The 22,113-nt window shown below is 35.2% G+C and overlaps 1 protein-coding gene across 3 annotated transcripts in view; it reads left to right on the plus strand.

Annotated features, from left to right (window-relative positions):
- Window positions 1-22,113, plus strand: part of AP3B1 (adaptor related protein complex 3 subunit beta 1) — a 262,084-nt gene that overhangs the window by 134,193 nt on the left and 105,778 nt on the right. For all 3 annotated transcript variants that reach the window (XM_053907254.1, XM_019462933.2, XM_053907253.1), the window contains 2 exons: window positions 2,559-2,668; window positions 13,902-14,078. In XM_053907254.1, the coding sequence (XP_053763229.1) occupies window positions 2,559-2,668; window positions 13,902-14,078 (287 nt within the window). The remainder of the gene's footprint in view (window positions 1-2,558; window positions 2,669-13,901; window positions 14,079-22,113) is intronic.

The following is a 22,113-nucleotide window of genomic DNA, read 5'->3' on the forward strand; positions in this document are numbered from 1 at the left end:
GTGCTTTGGATAGAGCAGCACCACAGTCCTGGAATCTTGGAAAAACAGGAGATAGTATCAAGGAAAAGTATGGTGTGATTACAGGAAGGGATAAGAAGGCACTTGGGGTAGACAGAATCATGCCTCCCTCATAGACGTCCGGGTCCTTATGCTCAGAACCTGCGAATATCCTATCTTAACTGGCAGAAGGGACTTTGCCGAGATTAAGATTCTTGAGATGGAAGTCAAAAGCATCCTCTTAAGCAAAGGAGGAAGGTCAACAAAGTCAGATATCAGAAGCACAGATTGTAAGTGATGCCATTGCTGGAATGGGGCCTTGAGCCAAGGAATCCAGACAGTCTGTAGAGGTTGGAAAAAGGCAAAAAATGGATTTTCTCCTAGAACCCGCATAGAGATGGTCCTGTTGACACCTTGCTTCTAGCCCCATAAGGGCTAAACTGTTAACTCCTGACTCCGGAACTGTAAGATGCTAAATGTGTATTGTTGTAAGCCTTTAAGTTTGTGGTAATAGGAAAGTAATACAGCACGAAAGATAAATGATGCCAAATATATATATCAACTGTAGCCAATCCTGCCTCTGCATGTGGATAATTAAAATTATACAATATTTTTTCTTAGTCTAGTTTTGCTATAATATATTTTAAAAATATAAATTTTTATACTGTAGATTCTTAAAACCACATTTACCATATTTTACTTTGCATCGTAATTACTTATATAACCATTTAAATTTTCTTACTAGAATGTAAGTTTGACAAGAGCAGGATCTTAATCTTTGTTTGCATCAAAGCTCAAAGCAGTGGTCTTTATAAAAGTAATAGCTGTATGTAGTAACTTAGAATTTTGAAGTAAAATTGTACATTCACGTTCTGAGTTTGAATTCTGGACAAAGTCATATAATTCTAGTCCATTTCTCTCTTCATCTTTAAAATAATGATAATAAGATACCTACCATATGTTACCATGAGTAGAGAAAGAAATACATCATTTTGTAAACTGAAGCACTGTATAAACACTGATTTATCATTCCCCTGGAGAAAAAGGTATATATAGTTTGAAATATGTATATTTAATAATGATTAGAGTGATAAAAATTTCACTTATATTCTTAAAGGGAGCTAGATAAGAAAATATATTTCAGAGAAAAGAATAAACACAAATCTTGGTATTTTCAGTATGATATTGAAATAAATCTTTGTTGTGTATGCCAAGGGAAGCTCTAATATCCATGAAGCCCTATTAATAAAAAATGTCAAAGTAATAAGTGAAGGCATTGTTGACTTATTTTTTTGGCATCAGTAGCATTAATAATTGTTTATGCAAGATTCATTCCATAAGTTCAGGTGCTCTGGCTAGTTCAACAACAATTCTCTGCTGGTGCCACCATAAATGCAACTCTGGACCAGTGATTAGCCACTTAAGTTTGATAACTGAGTCTCAGAATCCGTTTGAGGATCTGCTTCCTTGGAGCCACTCCCACTGCCAATTATTATATTAGTAAGGCCCTGGCAAGAAACAGATGGCACACTTAAAAGGAAGGATTGAAGAGAATTTAATGAAGGAACTACCCATAAGGTGTGGGCAGGATTAAGGGAAACCAAGAAGGTATGACGTAACACGTTGGAGCTAACAGGCTAGCAACAGTGGGAAGCCCCTTTATCAGATCTAGAATTGAAGGGAAGGGGTGTGAGGAGTGGGACCAGACTCAGCAGGAGAGAGCCACTCCCAGGAACTGAAACTCTCCGAAGAGGAATGCATGCATTGCCAAGGGAGGCCTTGCAGTAGAGAGAGCTAGGATAGCAAATACGCTCTCCTCCTGCCCTTGATCTCCTGCTGGTGCTTCCTATCAGCTAAACACAGCTGGAAGCCAGGGGTAAGGGAGTCTGGTTGATGCAGTCCACAGAGGTCAACCTCTGTGGGCACAGAGTAGTTCATGAAAGGCAGAGAGTGGATTCATGCAACAAATGGAGACATTCCAGTGCATAAACCTACTCTTTCTGGCTTTGAAGTCTGTTATTTCTATAGTAACACCTTTCTTACTACTGATGATCCTTACTACTCACTTGTCTGGACATACCACTTAAGGAATTTTGTTTTTAGTTTGCTGTTTTCTTTTGAATTGGAAAAAAGTTACTTAGATTGTAGGTGTTTGATTACCACTTTATAATTGATAGGAATCAAAGAACTGTATAACTACTTAATTACCACACTGTGGTAGAAATCAAGTATTTGAAAGCTATAGTTAAAAACCAGACACTTGAACATTATGGTGTGTAGCAAAATTGAACCTCACTTTCCTTTTTTGACTCAAAGAGGCAGGTATTGAAAAGGGGTATCAGAAGCTAGGAGGCAACAGCAGAGATTAGAAATTTAAGTGTACTCTTCTGCTTAAAACAGTGTGAACCCCCAAAATTTGGAAATTTATTCCTGGTTATAGTTTTCACCTCATCATTAAGACACGTATAATATTTTGTTAATTTAAATTTACATTTGACCAAGAATATTGCCTTTGAATTGCATTACACGTATGTAATATGAATGATCTCTGTCTTTTTCAGAAATAGTTGTTGCTGAAAGTGTGGTTGTTATTAAGAAATTACTGCAAATGCAACCTGCACAACATGGTGAAATTATTAAACATATGGCTAAACTCTTGGACAGTATCACTGTGAGTACCAATTAAGCGATCTTTCCTGAATTTTAACTAGATATTTGTCAGTAAATTATAGTGTTAAAATAAATGGACATCTTAACGTATAGTGGCTAAGAAACCTTAACTATCTGGATTCACATCCTGCTTCTAAGATTTGACACTGTTGTGGAAGGGAATTACAAATCTGAAAAAGGGGAAGGATGCAATAAATGCTGTAGTGTTAGATTGGAATTGGAGATAGCAGTGTAAACTTCATAAGTTTTTATATTCTAGATGTATGTGAGTGTTTAAATGCATGTGTGTATGTGTCTACACACGTTTATATGTATAGATATGAATGCATATATTGGGTATACAAACATCTATTTCTTAAGTTGTCCTTTGAGAGGGCCTACATGCATAATACTCGAATACAAATGAGCACAGCTAGTGCCCAGATCTTGTTTTGTTTTTTTAATTGAGATATAATTTTATACCATAAAATTCACTCTTATATAATTTAGTGGGTTTTGGTATATTCATAAAATGGTGCAGTCATCACTCCTGTGTAATTCCAGTGTGTTTTCATCATTCTAATAAAAGAATCCCATGGAAATACAAATCAAAACCACAATGAGATACCACCTTATTACACCTGTCAGAATGGCTAACATTAACAACTCAGGCAACAACAGATGTTGGCGAGGATGCAGAGAAAGAGGATCTCTTTTGCATTGTTGGTGGCAGTGCAAGCTGGTGCAGCCACTCTGGAAAACAATATGGAGGTTCCTCAAAAAACTAAAAATAGAACTACCCTATGACCCAGCAATTGCACTACTAGGCATTTATCCACGGGATACAGGTGTGCTGTTTCAAAGGGACACATGCACCCCCATGTTTATAGCAGCACTATCAACAGTAGCCAAAGTATGCAAAGAGCCCAAATGTCCATCGATGGATGGATGGATAAAGATGTGTGTGTGTGTGTGTGTGTGTGTGTGTGTGTGTGTGTGTGTATACACTATATATATATATATATATATAGTGTATATACACACACACTATATATATATATATATAGTGTGTGTGTGTATGTATATATATATATATATACATACATACATACACAATGGAGTATTACTCGGTAATCAAAAAGAATGAAATCTTGCCATTTGCCACTACACGGATGGAACTGGAGGGTATTATGCTAAGTGAAATTAGTCAGAGAAAGACAAAAATCATATGACTTCACTCATATGAGGACTTTGAAACAAAACAGATGAACATAAGGGAAGGGGAACAAAAATAATATAAAAACAGGGAGGGGGACAAAACAGAAGAGACTCATAAATATGGAGAACAAACTGAGAGTTGCTGGAGGGGTTGTGGGAGGGGGGATGGGCTAAATTATGGCCAAGGGGCATTAAGGAATCTACTCCTGAAATCATTGTTGCACTATATGCTAACTAATTTGGATGTAAATTTTAAAAAATAAAAGATAATAATAAAAAAAAGAATCCCATGGCTCAAACTCCTGATTCTCCCTTTACTCCAGCTCTTGACAAAGTAATCTACTTTGTCTCTATGGATTTGCTTATTCTGGATATTTCATATAAATGGAATCATATATCAAGTGGCCTTTTGTGTCTAGCTTCTTTAACTTAGCATATTTTCAAGGTTTGTGCATGTTCTAGAATGTAGTACTGCATTCCTTTTTTATGGTAGACCTTGGTTTTTAAATTCCATTCACCACTCAAAGGAAACCAGGGCTGCTTAGAGAAATGACTGGTTTCAGAACTAGGGCAAGGGAAGAGCAAGATGATATTGGAACATATTTTTGGGCTTTAAAAAGCAAGGAAATGCTCACAGAATGATAGGGATATGTCAAAAAGACAAAGAGCCAGCTTGAAGGGGTTCTCACTGGTCAATTTGAACAACAAAATAAACTACAGTAAAAGAATTATGGCCTATTGAATAGGGTAAGACCCTCTTCAGTCCACACTGGAATGAATGAATGAATGAATGAATGAATGAGAGAAAGTGAAGCTCTTTCTTACAGTGCAAAACAACTAATAAATATGAGGAATATCACCATTTGCAAGCTATCACAACAATAATTGATTCAGGTAGGAATCATCAAGCAATGTGAAAAACTAGGGGGTGAAAGTTTGAGTAGTAAGAGGATATCTGTACAGTCTCAAAGTATACCCTCATAAGATACTTCATTATGAAGCATAAGTTAATGACCTTTGACTTTCACAATGGAGAAACCTGACAGGTGCTGCATGAACCAAATGAACATAGTTAACATTGCCAGCAATGGGATCAAATACCTTCTGATATGACCTACTGAATAGAACTCAGCTTCAGGTCTGTTGCATTTCTGCCAAAAATGAATAACTTGGATACAATCAAGAGGAAACATGAGACAAACTCAGATGAAGGTATACTACAAAAATAACTGGCTTGCACTCATTAAAAATGCCAGTATCATGAAATATAAAGAAAAATTCAGGACCTTTTTCACATTAAAAGAGATTAAAAGGATATGACAACTTAATGCTACACATATTTTTAATTTTCTTTTGCTATAAGGGACTTGGTAGGGAAAAATGGAAAAATTTCAATAAGATCTGTAGATTAGATAAGAGTATTGGTTCACTGTTTAAATTCCTAATTTTTAAATCATTTTACTGTAGTAATATAAGAGCATTCCTTTTATTATGAAGTTTGCACCGAAGTATTTTGGTGTTTAAAGGCAAGTCTACAACTTGTTACCAATTTAGAAAGCAAAATATCTGTGTATGTATGGAAAAGTAAAGCAAATATATAGTAAGCTGATAACATTTGGGGAATCTGTGTGAAGAGTACTCAAAACCTCTGTTTATTTTTCTTCCAAGTTTTCTATAAATCATAAAATTGTACTTAAAGAATTAAAACCAAATATTAATCTTGGCTCCACCACTTACCATCTCTGTGTTTTTCCATTAAAACTTCTATACTTTAACCATCTGTGAAATGATAGTGGAAAAAAAGAGACAACCTCTCATATTTTATAAACATTATATTAGTTAATATATGTAAAGCTCTTAAGGATGTTTCTGGCACATAGGTACTACATAAGTGTCTGCTGTCATTATTATTAGGTCTTATTTCATTCCCTTCCACCTTTAAAACTTAAGGTTTTTTTGAAGAATTACTTGAAAAGAATTTTATTTCCTGATCTAAAACTCACTCCTCAGTCTGTCACAGTCTGATTTTGCCTCCCCACTAGTCCACTAATACTGCCTTTGCCAGGGTCACTCACTGTTTTCTTATTAAACCCAGTGGATAATTTGCTGTTCATGTGTCTTTCATGATCTTTTGTTAACATTTGACTTCATATACTGCTTCTTCCCTTTTGAAACATTCTCCATGGCTTCTGTCTGGTTTTTCTTCAAACTCTTCTCCATTGTGTCCCTTCATTGTTGGCTAAAGTTAAAAACTAATGTTCTGTAACTAATGGAGTTGTAGTTTGGGGGAAATGTATTATTTTTTTCTTTGAAGTTGGGGTGATACGTACTCTGATGTTCTTAAGAGGTGTCATATTTGTGTGGTTCAAGGCAAGATTTGGAGCCTATCAGGACCAATTTTTAATATCTCTGGTGATGAAATTTTCTTTCCCCTCAAGGTGTTAGTAAAGCTTGCAAGGCAGTTATATAATTATTTTAAAGCTAAGAGTAAGACTCACAGAAATGTGTTAGCATCTGAGCTCCCACCACATTTCTCACCAGAGAGTGCCTTTGTCTTTGTATCTACTCTTAATATTGATTCCAGTTATCAAAGCCAGGACTTCTCATAGATTGTGTATGAGAGGTGTAGGGGTTAAGAGAGTAGCTTTGATATTTGCGTAAGAAGCTTAAAATCATAGCAGCTGTCTTTTCTGACCACAGTGGTATGAAGCTAGAAATAAAAAATAAGAGGAAGGTGAAAAGATCTACAAATATATGGAAACTAAACAGCACACTTTGAAACAACCATTGAGTCAAAGAGGAAATCAGAAGGAAAAAATTATCTTGAAACAAGTGAAAATGAAAATACAATGTATCAAATACTATGGTATGCAGGAAAAGTGGTTTGAAACTTTATAGCACTTGTAGAGGAAAGATTATACCAATGAACACACATATTAAGAAATCAGATCTCTGGGAATGCAAGCTGGTGCAGCCACTCTGGAAAACAGTGTGGAGGTTCCCCCAAAAAACTAAAAATAGAACTACCCTACAACCCGGCAACTGCGCTACTAGGCATTTATCCACAGGATACAGATGTGCTGTTTCAGAGGGACACATGTACCCCCATGTTTATAGCAGCACTATCAACAATAGCCAAAGTATGGAAGGAGCCCAAATGTCCATCGGTGGATGGATGGATAAAGAAGATGTGGTATATATATATACAATGGAGTATTACTCAGTAATCAAAAAGAATGAAATCTTGCCATTTGCAACTACATGGATGGAACTGGAGGGTATTATGCTAAGTGAAATTAGTCAGTGAAAGACAAAAATCATATGACTTCTCTCATATGAGGACTTTGAAACAAAACAGATGAACCTAAGGGAAGGGAAATAAAAATAATATAAAAACAGGGAGGGGGACAAAACAGAAGAGACATAACTATGGAGAACAAACTGAGGGTTACGGGAGGGCTTATGGGAGGGGGATGGCCTAAATGGGTAAGGGGCACTAAGGAATCTACTCCTGAAATCATTGTTGTACTATATGCTAACTAATTTGGATGTAAATTTTTAAAAATAAAATTAAAAAGAATAAAGGAAAAAAAAAGAAGATAAAACTTCCAAAAGTGGTTAAAACCTAAAAAAAAAAAAAAAAGAAAGAAAGCAGATCTCAAAAAACAACCTAACTTTACATCTCAAAGAACTAGAAAAAGAACAAAATAAACCCCAAAGCTCACGGAAGAAAGAAAATAAGAAGGATCACAGCAGAAATAAGTGAAATAGAGACCAGAAAAGTAATAGAAAGGATCAGTAAAACCAAGAGCTGATTCTTTGAAAAGATATGAAAAAAGTTAAGAAACAGCAAGTAAGGATCCCACAAGAAAAGAAAGCTATCGATTAATATCCATGATAAATATAGATGAAAAATTACAACAAAATATTAGCACCTTGAATTCAAGAACACATTTTAAAAAAATTTTTTTAATGTTTATTTTTGAGAGACAGTGTGAATGGGGGAGGGGCAGAGAGAGAGAGGGAGACACTTAATCTGAAGCAGGCTCCAGGTTCTGAGCCATCAGCACAGAGACCGATGCGGGGCTCAAACTCAAGAAATAGGAGATCATGACCTGAGCCGAAGTCGGACACTCAACTGACTGAGCCACCCAGGTGCTCCAGGAACACATCAAAAGGATTATACGTCATGACCAAATGGGATTTATCCCTAGGATGCAAAACTGGTTTCATACGTGCAAATCAATAAATATAATATATCACAGCAATAAGGTGAAAGATAAAAAGCACATAAAAACCTTTAACATACTGGTTGTAGAAGGAACATACCTCAACATAATAAAGGCCACATATGACAAACCTACATCTAGCCTATAGGGGAGCCATTGTACACTGTGGCCAAAGGACATGGCCAAAGGGGGAATACTTCGTTTGATGAATGAGTAAATGAGGCCCACTGATGTGAAGTTATCTGTCTCCATGATATACGTGATCAGTCTAGGACCAGAACCAGTCTTCTTGTTTTGCTGGCTGGTATTTTTCCTAGTATAGTACACTTATTTTGTCTCTGCCCAATGGCTATGGTGAACTGTGGATTCCAGGTTTTATTTGGACTTCTGGTCTTAGTTCTACCACTGACGAACTGTAAGATGTTGGGCAAGTTTCTTAACTCCTTTGTGCCCTGTTTCCTTGTATATCAAGTGGGAATAATGGTACATCTTGCTTTCTAAGGTTTTTATGATAACAGACTAAGAAAACAGGTAAAGTCTTATATATATGTATGTATGTATGTTTAATTTTATTTTTTAATTTACATCCAAATTAGTTGTCATATAGTGCAACAATGATTTCAGGAGTAGATTCCTTAATGCCCCTTAGCCATTTAGCCCATCCCCCCTCCCACAACCCCTCCAGTAACCCTCTGTTTGTTCTCCATATTTGCCTCTTATGTTTTGTCCCCCTCCCTGTTTTTATATTTTTTTTGCTTCCCTTCCCTTATGTTCATCTGCTCTGTGTCTTAAAGTCCTCATATGAGTGAAGTCATATGATATTTGTCTTTCTCTAATTTCACTTAGCGCAATACCCTCCAGTTCCATCCATGTAGTTGCAAATGGCAAGATTTCATTCTTTTTGATTGCTGAGTAATACTCCATTATATATATATACCACATCTTCTTTGTCCATTTATCCATCAATGGACATTTGGGCTCTTTCCATACTTTGGCTATTGTTGATAGTGCTGCTATAAACATGGGGGTGTATGTGTCCCTTCGAAACAGCACACCTGTATCCCTTGGATGCATGCCTAGTAGTGCAATTGCTGGGTCGTAGGGGAGTTCTATTTTTAGTTTTTTGAGGAACCTCCATACTGTTTTCCAGAGTGGCTGCACCAGCTTGTATTGCTTCCAACAATGCAAAAGAGATCCTCTTTCTCCGCATCCTTGCCAACATCTGTTGTTGCCTGAATTGTTAATGTTAGCCATTCTGACAGGTGTAAGGTGGTATATCCCATTGTGGTTTTGATTTGTATTTCCCTGATGATGAATGGTGTTGAGCATTTTTTCATGTGTCAGTTGGCCATCTGGATGTCTTCTTTGGAGAAGTGTCTATTCATGTCTTTTGCCCATTTCTTCACTGGATCATTTGTTTTTTGGGTGTTGAGTTCGATAAGTTCTTTACAGATTTTGGATTCTAACTCTGTATCTGATAGTTTGCAAATATTCTCCCATTCTGTTGGTTGCCTTTTAGTTTTGCTGATTGTTTCCTTCACTGTGCAGAAGCTTTTTATTTTGATGAGGTCCCAATAGTTCATTTTTACTTTTGTTTCCCTTGCCTCCGGAGATGTGTTGAGTAAGAAGTTGCTGCGGCCAAGATCAAAGAGGTTTTTGCCTGCTTTCTCCTCAAGGATTTTTATGGCTTCCTGTGTTACATTTAGGTCTTTCATCCATTTTGAGTTTATTTTTGTGTATGGTGTAAGAGAGTAGTCCAGGTTCATTCTTCTGTGTGTCACTGTCCAGTTTTCCCAGCACCACTTGCTGAAGAAGCTGTCTTTATTCCATTGAATATTCTTTCCTGCTTTGTCAAAGATTAGTTGGCCATACATTTGTGGGTCCATTTCTGGGTTCTCTGTTCTGTTCCATTGATCTGAGTGTCTGTTTTTGTGTCAGAAAACAGGTAAAGTCTTAAAAATAGTGCAGACACATGGTGAGAACTCAGTAGATGTTGGCTATATAATTTTTTTAAAAAAGAAACTTGGATTTTGTTGTATTCAAGACTTAGATCCCATTTGCTATTTATTAAGTGACATAGCTAAACACATGAACACTAAAATTTAAATTAATTCTACTTTTAAATTCAAATTGAATAAGATATAGGTCTGTAGTGCAGTCAACTTATATATTCTGATTGTGAATATTTTATTCTTTGGAATATCCTTTGTGTGTATTAAATACTGCTTTTGGAGCAAAGTCCTTCCAGAATAAAATGCATGCTACATGAAGATTGTTGAACCAGGGTTACACATAGTGTTTAATGGGACAGATGAGTTAATATCATAAAAGAATAATTAAAAGATGTTATTTTGTGAAGACTACTGAGTAATTTTGAAATAGTACTTTATGTACTCAGTGCCCTAGTGCCTTACTGAATGCCTGCCGTGTCACAAGGTAACTACACTTGCCCTGCTGCCCCAACTTAATTCATACTAAAGTATTAATGCCTACTGAGGCCTGATACAGATTATTGGATCTCATTTGCTATTTTTCTGCAGTTTGTTTAGATATCTACTGATTTTGCCTTTGACAAATTTAGATACATAAAATTGATGTTTTTACAGGATTTATTTTACACTGTTGCATTGTGCAGTGGCTAGAGTCGAAACACAATAGCTTTTAAATTGAACTGCTTACAAAGTGATCTGTAAAATCATTCTAGATGTCTTTCTGTAACTGCTGTGGTCAGCTAGGAATCATTATTTGTTTTTGCAACTAAGTTACTGGGTTAAAATGGCAGTGGAAACTGCCTTCTCGTAGAAGGTTTAAAAAGTGCACTTAAGCACTTGTTCAGGGCATTCAGAATAAAGAATCAAAGTCATTTACAATCCAGCTTGTCTTTGAAATATTGAAAAAGCAGAGGTTAATAATCAGAGCATTTGTGTGAGTATATTATCAGTTTGGTTTTAGTTCAGTGTCCTGTTTATTCTGTGGTTGAGAAGACCATGGAGAACAAAAAGTGACTAATTTTCTATCTTGCTCTTTTTTTGGTTGCTTTAAATCTTTGAAAGACCATTGATACTATGATACATACATGAATCATAGTATCGGTGATGTACGAAGGAGAGTTCTGGAACATAACTGGAAGAGAAAGATATGACTGGAATCTGAAAATCTTATGATTCTGATTCCAGCCAAATGCACAAAAACAGTGTGTTTGTTGATTTTCTAAGCTTTTAAAAAAAATTGCCATCACCAAAAATTTGGAATAAATACATTTATATTGATATTATTTCTTGTTGTGGAAAAGTTTTCAAAGTTTTTTATGTTTCCTTGGAAATTTTATTACCTTAATTCTGGAACCTCTGAGTATTACCCTGCCCTCTAACACCACCATCTTGAGATTTTCATTGTGAGCGTTAGAATGTATTGATTTTCATTTTTTCCCAAAGAGTTGTATTTTAAATTATGCATTATTAATGTTTACAGTGTTTAAATATTATTTTAATCTTAGTATATTAAAGAATAGGAATATACAGAATCTCTTAAAACTTTTGGGATTGTCTTTTTAATTGCAAAAAACAATTGTAACTGCGTTACCAGAAGAAAATTACTTAAAGTGGGGTAGTAGGTTGGAATATGTCCTAGAATTCTAATTGTTATACCAGCAATGTATAATAAAATATTTAAGAAAAGTAAATATAGCATAACCGAAATCTGAATTTGCACATATATTCTTATTTAGAGGTACCTGTCATCAAAGCAGGCAACTTGAATTGCTTCATACCAGAAAATTTAATGTACCACTCAATTACTGTTCTTTAGCCCAATTTAAAATAATAGATTGGGAGGAAGGTCTTAATGCAGTGTAACCTTTGGAACATTAGAAATAGCCTCTTTCTTTCCAGAAATCAGTGTACAGTAAGGATATCACTTTTGTCATACTTCATGAATAGATTTGTAATAGCATTTGTTTTATACTTATTATTTATTCTTGGTACTTAAACTTCTTACATGAGTATTGTGATTTCATCTTTTTTACTAAACTTATTCTAATATTAATTTCAAGATAATGCTATTGTCATCGTATTTGAAAATATATACTTTGATTTTAAAGCTTTTGGATGACCTTATTTCCCTTCTGGCGAAATACCCAACTTAGGAGTGTTTTAATAATTTTATACTATTTCATAAAATGGATGTTTTGGAAGAATTTGAGATGGTGGATATTGTGATAAAATTTAAGTTGTGCAAAGGTCTGTATTCTCACTTTCTTCTTTAATGGTTGTGCCCTGTACAGCTGTGAAACTATAGTGAAAATATTAGGACTTCATTTGAGGAATTGGAAAGGATTTCATAGGAAGAGTATTATCTCTCCTTGTGATGCTACCTCTTAATGATAGTCATTGGCTCTTTCATTTATTATAAACAAATTTTCTGTACTAGGTGAAAATGTTCACAGAAACTAATTTACATACCCCTTCAAATCTCTTTTAGAGTAAGGGAGGATACATATAAACAAATAGTAATAAAACTAATTTGCATACTCTAAAATGTTGGTCTTAATGGTACTGATGGAAGGTTTCCAATTTGTACTAAAACAGTTTTTTTAAGAAACAAATTATATTGAAATGTACTTTATTAAAAAAAATACAATGCCAAAGTGCAACATTGGACAAATTTATCTTCTCCCTAATAGACCAGGATTCATGATTTTATAAGCAGACCTTGATGATCTCGTCAGTTTTATATATTCCCAGGGTTGTGGGTGCAGATACTTAGAGGACAAGAGCAGCTTTGATTTAGAATCATAGTCTTTAATGAATGTATTCCTTTTTCTCCATTAACCATTGCATTCTCAAAACATGGTTTGCAGACCACCTATCTCAGAAATCATCTATGATGCCTCATAAAATGTGGATTCCTGAGCCCCACAACAAAACTTATTTTGGACCTCGTACCAAATCCCTGTAGTTTTAATAAGCACTCAAGATGATTTTTATGGGCCTTGAGGTTTATTATTTATTAATAAGTGCCCTAGAGCAGAGGTCAGCAAACCTTTTCTGTAAGTTGCTAGATAGTTAATATTTTCAGCTTTATGGTTTTTGTTGTGACAACAGTTGACACCCGAGCAATGCAGGGGTGAGGGGTGCCGACCCCTCCCTCCTACAGTCAAAAATCCAGATTTAACTTTTGACTCCTCCGGAATTTAACTGCTAATTGCCCACTATTGACCGAAAACCTTACCGATAACATAAACAGTTGATTAACACATATTTTTTTTTTGTTACATGTATTATACACTGAATTCTTACAATAAAATAAGCTAGAGAAAAAATGTTATTATGAAGATCATAATGAAAAGAAAATACATTTACAGCACTATACTGTGTTTATTGAAATAAAAATCTGCATATAAGTGGACCCTCCACAGTGCAAACCTGTATTGTTCAGAGGTCAGTTGTGCTTACCTCTGCTATTGTAGTGCAAAAGCTACACCAATAATACATAAACAAATGGGCATGGCCAGCCAACTTTGGCCCAAGAACTTGCACATCGCTGACAGAATCAAGACTCTAGACCAATGATTTTTTTTTTTTCTCCGTTAATCTTTTCTAAGGCATTATCTCTAAAAGCACCTTTAATGATGTTTTCCTGGGTGTTTATTTTTTGATAACTGAAGAAAATCCATAACTGAAAGGGCACTTCCTAGATATCCATTACATGGATGCAAAACCTTTATAATATTTAAAACCTTTTCTATGTTAACATTAAGGAGAATATGATTATCTTATTTGTAACTATATAATCTGCTTTTAATATTAGGTTCCTGTGGCTAGAGCAAGTATTCTTTGGCTAATTGGAGAAAATTGTGAACGAGTTCCTAAAATTGCCCCTGATGTTTTGAGGAAGATGGCTAAAGGCTTCACTAGTGAAGATGATCTAGTAAAATTGCAGATTTTAAATTTGGGAGCAAAATTGTATTTAACCAACTCTAAACAGGTAAGAGTCTAAACCTTAGTCTACCTAAGTGATACCTTCTTCTTTAATTTGATGAAGCACCCAAGGTCTATTCATGCATTAGTGTGTCCATTCCACAATTACTAGGTTTCTGTAAGGTTCTATGTTAGAAGGTAGTGGTGCAGAGAGATGACATTCTAGTCAAGAGAAAAGGCGAGAAAAACAGCTAAACGATGAAATAGGTGTGGTAAGTGCTGTAATAGAGGTGTTAAGATATGGTGGAACTCCAGAGGAGAAAGTTATTGCAAGTCAGAAGTGGAAGGAGGTAAGAGATAAGAGAACGTTTTGTGAAGGATGAGATTCTTGACTAAGGACTTACAAGGAGTGATTTGCCATATAGAATGAGAAGGGTGGTGAGAGTCATGAAACATCTTTGCTGCAAGTTTCTTGTTTATTGATAAAAACGCCATCTTAGCCTGAGAACTCCCTGTGTTCTCTAAATACGTGTGGTATTGTAAAAGTCATTATAACACCTGGAATTGGCTACTCTAAATGTATCTAGCTTCTAGGTTAATAAAAAATTAGTACAAAATCAGTATGTTAATCAAGACCAAAAGTAGTTATGTCTTATAAAGCTAAATAAAGGTTCTGTTTTTGGTCCTCTTTGTAGCTATAAAGAAACAATGGAAAGTGGTACTTTTTGTTCAGGAATTACAGAATATATTCCATAGGTTTTGAATTTGAAGACAACGTAGCTTGTACCAGATGTTTTTTTCTTGAGCTGTATTATTAAATGAAGTTTTGGAGCTCAACTTCTGAACTGTTCTATTATATATTTTAGAATAACATTTCTGATAAACACAAATAGACTTCACCACCAACTCGTGAAGGCATATTAGTGTTTAGAAAATACACCAAATTTTTCATTCATTCATTCATTCATTCATTTATTATTTTAGATACAGAGTGTGAGCAAGGGAGGGGGGCAGAGGTAGATAGAGAGAATCTTAAACAGGCTCCAAGCTCAGGGTAGATTCTGATGTGGGGCTCAATCCCACGACCCTGGGATCATGTCCTGAGCTGAAATCAAGAGTTGGGCGCTTAACTGACTGAGCCACTGAGGCACCCTGAAAATATACCAAGTTTTCGCATATATTTTTGTGTAACTCATTGTTTTTAAATGATTAAATGTAAAAATAGGTGAATGACAGTGTCTCTAGGGTTGTGCTCTCCAGTCTCTCATTAAGAAAAGGGGGTTGAGATAATTGGTAAAATAAGCATTAAAGGGCACTTTTTAGCACCATCCGCTTGACAGCATTTTTAAATTGTGTGGTTCCTACCTGTTGAATAAGAGAGAGAGACTAAAATGATTTCTTTGGGCTAACTGTAAAAAATTTATGTTCTGTATTTAATTTATTTTAGCCATCTTTAAGACTGAACTGTGGCAGTGCCCAGGGACTGGTTTGCCATGAAGTCCTGACATTTGTTTGTCGATCTGAATTCCCTGTGGAACAACTTAGTGAGCATCCCAGAATTGTTATTGAATTATTTAGTTATAGGAAATGTCGAAGTTAATTTTTATAAGATTGAGCATGTTGTGTTCGTTTGTTGGCTTGAGGAATAATTGAGTAATGAACTTCTTTAATACCTCAAAATATTTTTACCTGGTGTGAAAACTCATTTACAAATAAGCCAACAGTCTGCTTTCAGTATGTCGAGTTAGCTCCTGCTGGACTGACCCTCCACAGAGAACAACTCTGGAAAAAATACAAAAAATAAATAAATGACCAAAGTCTCAGAAGAGTGAAGAAAAGCAGTAAGATCCTGGAGGGAAATTAACACTTGGAAGAAGAGAGTGGCACAGAGGGAATGTCGCCAGTTTTATGGCTTTTATCCAAGAGGATGGGCTACAGTTGGCACTACACACAGGTGCTAAAACTCCAAAAGAAAACCCAAGGTCCTTCTGGCCTGAGGAAGTAGAGAACATAGTTCAGGGAAACTATAGATGTTGGAAAGTAAAGGAAGAATTATAGAAAGGAGAGAGCCATAGTGGGGGAGCCTCAGGATCTGTGAATAATTTTGGTTGACCCCTGAACCACACATGCTCAAGTTGCATTCAGAGCAGCACAGCTGAGTATAAAGGAACTGAACTGAAATTTGAGCTGCACCAAAGAGACAAAGTTTTCACTTTGAACTCGACCAAGTTAACTGCTAAAATAAACAAAAATCAGTACTCACTCAAAGAGTGTAACAAATGTCCACAGCCTCTATAATACAACATTTGTAATTTCCAAGATACAATCCAAAATTATTCCACATATGAGGAATCAGAATGAGGAGCTATTATTTAAAGGGTATGGGGTTTCAATTTACAAAGATATAAAAATTTTGGGAGATGGATGGTGGTATTGGTTGTACAATAGTCTGCATGAATTGCACAGTTAAAAGTGGTTAGCGACGGTAATTATTAATGTGTTTTATCACACACACACACACACACACACAAACAGGAAAGTGTGATCACTTTTCAAGAAAATTGGAAAAAACAACAGAAGGTAACCCTGAGATGATCCAGATGTTGGAATTTGCAAGCAAACATTTTGTAGCAGCTTTTTATAAGTGGGGTCAGCAATATAAAGGAAAATATACCCACCATGAATAAAAAGATAAGAATTCTCAGAGAAATATAATTATACAAAAGACTCAAACGGAAGTTTTTTAGAACTGAAAAATACAGTATCAAAAAAATCAATATCTTGTTTATCATTAGTATTATATATTCCTCTTTAACATTTTAATATTTTTCTTTTTAGGTATAGATATATAAAGCTGGTTCATATAGTTTTTTTTTAACTGTTACATTATAATTATAACTCCGTATGTGGATTTCTTCAGTAAGCTTCTTTAGTTTTCTAACTCTGAGTTATTTCAGATGGAAGTTTGTATTTGGAAAGCAGATTAACTGTGTGTGATGACTACCATAGAACTATTTGATGTCAGTTACTGGAGGGCAGGTAGTGATTGAGAGTATAGGCTCCATTATTACATTGTCTGGCTTCATATCCTGTTTTGCCACTTATTAGGTACATAATTTTGGACAAATTATATAACCTATCCAAGACTTAGTTTTATCCTTTGTAAATTGGGAATTATTATAATTTCTTAATTTAATTTAATTTAATTAAAAGAGAAAGAATGGGAGAGGGGGCAAGGGGCAGTTGAAGTTGCTGAAGCTCTACAACTCTTAGGACATAGTGTAAAGACTGAGCATGACTTCTTTGCAATAGTCTACTGAGGTCTGAAACAGAAAACTGAGTTTATTAAAGGGATTAATAGCAACTAAAAATTAATGAATAAAGGGTGCATTTTTTTTAACTTCCTATAATCTTTTAAATGTAGTGGTAAGTATTATAGCTTAGTGTTTCACTTAGCTGTTTTCTTTTTTTTTTTTAATTAAAAACATTTTTTTAATGTTTATCTATTTTGAGAGAGAGAGGGAACGTGAGCAGGGGAGGCACAGAGAAGGAGGGAGACATAGAATCCGAAGCAGGTTCCAGGCTCTGAGCCATCAGCCTGACATGGGGCTCGAACCCACGAGCAAGATCATGACCCGAGCCAAACTCGGACACTCAACTGACTGAGCCACCCAGGTGCCCCTAATTTTTTTTGTTAACATTTATTTATTTTTGAGAGATCGAGACAGAGCATGAGAGGGGGAGGGGTAGAGAGAGGGGGTGCACAGAATCCAAAGCAGACTCAGGCTCTGAGCTGTCAGCACAGAGCCCGACATAGGGATCGAACTCACAGACTTGTGAGATCATGACCTGAGCCAAAGTCGGACACTTAACGGACTGAGCCACCCAGGTGCCCGTCATGTTTTCGTTTTAATTATGAAATAACCCAAACCTATAGGGAAGTGTAAAATAGTATAAATACATATATACCACTAAGACTAACTCAATGTTTTTGCCATAATTGTTATTCTTTTTTAAAGGAATGTGGCAAGTAGCTGCTGTCATAACGGTAGTGTGTTCAGTCATGTGTGTTTTTACATTTTTAGTATATGAGTATATGCTCACACACTATGTTACTGTTGTGTGGGTTTTGCAATTTTGCATAGGTAGATACTGTATTTTTTTGTATACTTTGTAACCTACTTTTTTCACCTAATACCATGTTTTTAAAATATTGACATGTATAGATATAATTCATGCATTTTAATTAACTCTGATTTTCTGTGAGACAGGTTTCTGCTTTTCTGCTGTTAGAAAAGAGTGATTCATTGAGTATCCTTAATATTTGCATTTTCTTTGTATTACTTTTTAGACTTCTTGGTTCTTAGTAAGAAATTTTATAAATCACAGTTACATCTTGGGCATCCTTCCTGAAGTTAAAAGCAAATTCTCTTTTGCCCCGTGATTCAGGTCTTAGGTGAAATCTATCTCTGCCCCCAGCTTCTTTAACATGACTTAGCAAAAGGGTCTCAGGCTCTGTGCTGTGACGCCTCTACCCTTTCTTGGATATATATTTTTTTGGCTTTAAGATACTCGAGTAAATACAGCTTGTAAAGAAAGAACTTACAGAATACTTTTCAAGTTGACAAAAATATGAATACTGTTAAATTTATGAAATTTCATCCAAGTCACATAAAGAATCCTGGTTAGTCATGAAGTGATGAAATTGATGACATGGAACACTGGTACTGCTTAGGTTTCCCTCTGGTTTAGGTTAAGAATTTTGTGTTGCTTTCTTTCATTTACCAAACCAATTACCAGTATCCTTCTTTTTCAGAATAACAGCTGTGTGGAACCAATATTAATCTTCACTATGCTAAATGCTGAATTCTGTGTACTTTTTTATTTTCCTTAAATTAAAAATATATCTCAGCTGATTTTAGTAGTATATTTTAAGATACCTTTTTTACTATTTTGTGCTGACTTACTAAATATTTGAAGAAAGCTATTGTTTGTGCAAATATTTATCTGTTTATTACTTGTCAGAGTGCTTAGGTAGAAATATGAAGCCCATATTTTGAGTTTTTTTTAAATAATGGATTAAAAAACTTTTATACAGCATTCCCTAAAATTCATTTTTCCTATATTACAGTGACTTAGAGTCATTCTGAAAGGAATATAATAGGTATAGTGTCTGGGTAGCATTATCTGTTAGTTAGTACTGCTCATAGTCCCTTAAATCTAAGTAGAAAAAATAATCTGAAATCAAAACTTAACAAATAGCTGTGTATAAGATATTAATATTTTTTTATCAAGGGTACACTGTATTATTCTCTTTTTCTTTTATAATTTTATGAGTAAAACCTCTTTAAAAGTACTATTTAATGTCCCGTCTGGTTTTGGATTGAGTCTTTGATTGTATTAAATACCCATGATTATTTACTTGACCATTGTTTACTTTCTTTGTAACTGTTGGCCGGAACAGATCTCATTTATGTCTCTTGCCTCTGTGTCTCATTTAGTTTGGGATTTGTGTCACATTTTTCATTTTTATCAATAGTTGTGTTAAACTAGGTCAGACTAAGTTTGTAGACCTCCACATTGTACTTTTCACCTCTGCTGTGGTTTTGTCTAATGACATGTAAGACACAAGTGCAATGAAGAGAGATTTCATTTTCTTATATGAGACATTTAAATCAGAAAGACCTTGTTTTTCCAACCTTTTTGAGATGTAGCTTAATTTCTCTTTTTTAGAGCGGCATGCAGAATGTGTGCTGGTAAAATGCAGTGTGCCCTGACAGGGCAAGGAGCTAAATTCTTCAGTTTTTCACTGGTGGTAAGATATGTGCAAGTGTTTCATCTGCTGGCCACGCTGGCAACTTGTATGGTTGTGCCATGGCCTGTGCAAAGCATGAAGCTGTCAGTTGTCAGTGGAGAGAGTCAGAGGAAAACATGGGAAGTTTGAGGTTGGTTGTAGATGAAATATGTGCAAGAGACGGTCCTGCCATAGATGGTTAGAGAGTGGTCAGAACACTCTCACTTCGCTACTTCTGTCATTTATTGTGCAGCGTAAATCTAAAGCCTATGTATTTTATTATTGGGAAGTTCTTTCTTTATCTTGTTATAAACCCAGCAGCAATCATTTCTTAAAGATGGAAGTGTAGACTTAATGAAGAATGAAGTACTGACTTTCTTTCTCAGTACTCACTGTGCACAAAATGTTTATCAGTGTTTACCAGCCACTATGAGAGTTGTAGTGATGTCACCGACCACACAACGACCAGAAGATAAAATGTACTGAAAAAAGATCAGCATCTATTTAAAAAGTTGAGTTGTAGGGATGAGCTCTGGGTGTTATATGTAAGTGACAAATCACTAAATTCTACTGCTGAAATCATTATTACACTATATGTTAACTTACTTGGATTTAAATACATTTTTAAATTTTTAAAAAGAAGTTAAGAGTTATTTTAAGAAGATTGTGTCTCCAGGGACACCTGGATGGCTCAGTAAGTTAGCGACTGACTTCGGGCTCAGGTCATGTTCTCACAGTTGGTGAGTTTGAGCCCCACATCGGGCTCTGTGCTGACAGCTCAAAGCCTGGAGCCTGCTTCAGATTCTGTGTCTCCCTCTCTCTCTCTGCCCCTCCCCTGCTCACGCTCTGTCTCTGTCTTTCTCAAAAATAAATAAACATTTAAAAAAAAAAAGAAGAAGAAGATTGTGTCTCCAGATGACAAATACATACAGGTACAAAAGATGTTTACATAGCTTTCTTGATACAAGATCTCATTTAGATAACTGTTTAAAAATTAATTTTCTTCATTTTTTATTCCAAGTTCTCTTTTTACATATGAAGAAGGAAGTAATAACTATTAATGTCTTGGCTCCATTAGCAGAAAAAGGACCTAAACAATGCCAGTTTTCAAGTAGAAAATTGATTAATTTCGTTACTAGGTTGATTTTTTCACTCAAAGCTTTTGTATGTTTGTTCCATTTTGCCATAAATGGAATCAAAATAAAGCATTTGGAAGTTTATTCTGTCAAAAATGCTGTAAATGCTGTTGATTTTGCATTTTCTAAATTTGGTGAAATATGTTAAAAGGTATAAAGAGAATTACTTAAAAAGTTGTTGTTTTTTTTTTAAGTTTAGAGAGAGAAAGCTTGATTGGGGATAGGAGCAGAAGGGAAGAAAGAATCTTTTATTTTTAATGTTTATTTATTTATTTTGGGGGGGGGGTGTTTGTGAACAGGAGAGGGGCAGAGAGAGAGGGAGAGAGAGAATCCCAAGCAGGATCCATGCTGTCTGCACAGAACCTAACGTGGGGCTCAATCATAAGACCATGGGATCTTGACCCTGAGGCAAAATCAAGAATTGGACGCTCAATCAACTGAGCCACCCAGGCACCCTGAGAATTATTTAAAAGTTTTGTCTCATAAAAATAATTATCAAAAAAAAGTTTCATTGAATGGAGGGGTAAAAGTTACATATCAGGGCTTAACATATTTACAGATTTCAACATGAAAAAGAAAGCATGGTGAGAATATCCTTCTTTGAACAGGATTTTCTTTAATCTTACCAGATTGTCTAATGTAAAGAGGGTGTTTTCTTCATTACAAATGTTATGGTCTATAGAGAAGAGTACGTTGAAAATGTCAACAGTTTTGTAATTATTGATCATAAAATTCAATTTTGAAAAAGATTTATTAGACAATCTTACTCTTTTTAAAAAGCTCAAAATAAAGCCATATAAAAATATGTTCTTCAGAGAAATGTCAATGACTTATTATTAGAGGTGATACACTTTACAGACTGATTAAAGTGTATGAACATATAGTGAATAATTACTTATGTTTTTGATGCATCATTATATATAGATAGGTTTTTATCTTTTAGAAAATTTTAGTTTTGAAAAAAAGAATTTTAGTTTTGAAAATGGATTTTTTAAAGTATTTTTTAATGTTTATGTTTGAGAGGGAAGGAGAGAGAGAGAGAATGGGGGGCAGAGTGTGAGTGGGGGAGGGGCAGAGAGAGAGGGAGACACAGAATCCGAAGCAGGCTCCAGGCTCTGAGCTCTCAGCACAGATCACGATGCAGGGCTCAAACTCATGAGCTGTGAGATCAT

The sequence above is a fragment of the Panthera pardus genome, unplaced genomic scaffold, assembly GCF_024362965.1.
Source record: "Panthera pardus isolate Hobbes unplaced genomic scaffold, ASM2436296v1 HiC_scaffold_2, whole genome shotgun sequence".
Lineage (NCBI taxonomy): Eukaryota > Metazoa > Chordata > Mammalia > Carnivora > Felidae > Panthera > Panthera pardus.